Here is a 2,370-nt window from a genome sequence, read left to right as displayed (position 1 = left end):
AGGAGAAACCCCGTCGGCCTCTCCGTACGGCACCCTAGCTGAAGACGGTATGTTTTTCCAACTCGATCTGCAAAGACAGTGAATATTATATTAATTATCCAGTTTATGAAGTAACATATATCCCCCGTGTGTTTCAGAAAGATGCCAGCGAAAGGTCCTTTGCAATCTGTCCAGGTTTTTGGACGTAAAGTGAGTAAAATATAGAAACTAATCCGCGTGCGGTGCGGTAGCTTCTCCGTTTGCTAACCCACGCTAGCTAAACAGCTCAAGGGAAGCGGTTGTGTGTCGTATTTCCACCTCGGGTGTATCAAGCAAATCAAATCATTATATATGTCAAGGCCCCACGGAACGTTTACGTAAATGCCCACTATCGCCACGAATGATTCCCAAATAGTCATAAATATTCGAGTAGCAATTTAACCGATATCTTAGCCTATCGAGCTAGCTTATCGCGCTAGCCTCGTCGCTAGCGGTCGTGGGGATTCTTAGTTGGGAGAGGATGACAACAGCTAATTTTTGCCTTAATGTTCCCCCCCAAAATCACGCATTGGAGTTCTTAACTTAATTATTCCAGTGAGCAAAACCATGTCCAAGCCTTAATCAGTGGATTGTTGACGTGACACGAATGATCCACTTATTTGATTGTTCTTAAATGGGGTTATAGCTTAACAAAACCGAATTGTGATTTAAAGTCTTAAACAGTGTCTGCTGTTTCTCTCGTAGAAAACCGCCACAGCAGTTGCTCACTGCAAAAGGGGGAATGGCCTGATCAAGGTGAATGGCCGACCCCTGGAGATGGTGGAGCCGGCCACTCTCCAGTACAAGGTGAGTCCTCCTGTGAAAGGTGCTTTAAATTAACAGCGTGATGTGGCATCGCTGCGATTCATATTTGAACATCATGCAGTTCAAGATGATGCAGAGTGTATATCGGAGGCTTGTTTTAAAAGGTGAGGGACGGAGGATCCTAAATGGCGTTGATTACTAATGTGGGTAAAGGGCCTGTCAAATATAGGATAAATATACTTTCGTGCTTTTATTTTCTTCAAAAGCGTTTTGTGGCCACTGGGATTGCAGCTGAAAAGAAAGATTAAATAGATTGTAAATTAACGTTCTTTGTGTGATATTAGTAGGGCGTGTTCCGCCGTGATTACGTCCAGCGGTGTTTTGACAGCGCTCTGCTCCGCTCTCAGCTCCAGGAGCCGGTGCTGTTGCTGGGGAAGGAGCGTTTTGCTGGAGTTGATATCAGAGTCAGAGTGAAGGGTGGCGGACATGTTGCACAGATCTACGGTAAGCGGAGCATTCTCAGTAAATAATGTGTTATGCACCATTTCCCTGCTGTATTTCATGATGTCATGATCAACTTTTTTTGTTCCACCAGCGATCCGCCAGTCCATCTCCAAAGCCCTGGTTGCCTACTACCAGAAGTGTGAGTGTTACATGTCGCTCAGTCCTCAGCTTGTCAGTCATGGCTTTGTGAAAGTGTACGATACAATATTCCAATCAGATGAACTTTGGCCATATGACATTTCAACCGTTGTTCTTTTTTATGCATTTGTGGTATTCCATAAATTCTTTAGAAAGGTTTTATTATTTTTTGTAACCATGCTTGCATGTCTGAGGTTATAGTCCAGATATGGAAAGAATATTTCTTTATTTTGATGCCCCCACAAATAGCCTTTTTGCTTTTTATGGATTTTTCATTTCTGATGTGTCTGTTTTCACGTCTGAGTGGAATTTGTTTTCCTGCAGTGTACATACTGTAAGAAATACAAAAGTCTCCCGGATGTAGAAACGCGTGTATAAAGAACTGAGTAACGTTAAATGCTTTTGTCATGTTGCAGATGTGGATGAGGCTTCCAAGAAGGAGATCAAGGACATCCTGATCCAGTACGACAGAACCCTGCTGGTTGCCGATCCTCGTCGCTGCGAGTCCAAGAAGTTCGGTGGACCTGGAGCTCGTGCCCGCTACCAGAAGTCCTACCGTTGATCCCCCTGTACATTTTCATAATAAATTGGAGGAACAAAGAATTGTGTGTTTGTTTATTCGTGATATCACATCTTTTCTTATCAGTGAAAATCACACAATTCTGCAAGTACAATACACTAGAAGTTGTTCTTTCACGTAGCCCAGACAGACATGGGTGTTAAATTTGACCTTTTGACCTCTAGATGTAGTAAATGAGCGTGAAATGTCACACTGCTCTGTGGCTGGAGTGTACCGGGTGGATTTCTCACTGCTGTTTGTTTTTGTCAGTGTATTTGGCAAAAACGAATGTTCGGAGCGTGCTGTGTTTCAAAGGGCTCGACATTTGATATGAGAAGCTCAGTTCTGTATCAGCTCACTTTAAACATCCCGGTGAGCAACATCTG

General features: G+C 43.4%; 1 protein-coding gene across 1 annotated transcript; it reads left to right on the top strand.

Moving 5' to 3' along the window:
* Window positions 1–2,028, top strand: rps16 (ribosomal protein S16). The gene is made up of 6 exons (XM_068755134.1): window positions 1–47; window positions 138–189; window positions 724–825; window positions 1,191–1,287; window positions 1,379–1,426; window positions 1,842–2,028. The coding sequence occupies exons 2-6, from the start codon at window positions 142–144 to the stop codon at window positions 1,985–1,987; spliced, it is 441 nt and encodes a 146-aa protein (XP_068611235.1). The 5' UTR covers window positions 1–47; window positions 138–141; the 3' UTR covers window positions 1,988–2,028.
* The last annotated feature ends 342 nt before the right edge of the window (window positions 2,029–2,370 follow it).

This window comes from Brachionichthys hirsutus, chromosome 22 (assembly GCF_040956055.1).
Source record: "Brachionichthys hirsutus isolate HB-005 chromosome 22, CSIRO-AGI_Bhir_v1, whole genome shotgun sequence".
Classification (NCBI taxonomy): Eukaryota; Metazoa; Chordata; class Actinopteri; order Lophiiformes; family Brachionichthyidae; genus Brachionichthys; species Brachionichthys hirsutus.
The sequence above is the reverse complement of the archived record's forward strand: the minus strand, read 5'-3'. Positions and strand labels throughout refer to the sequence as shown.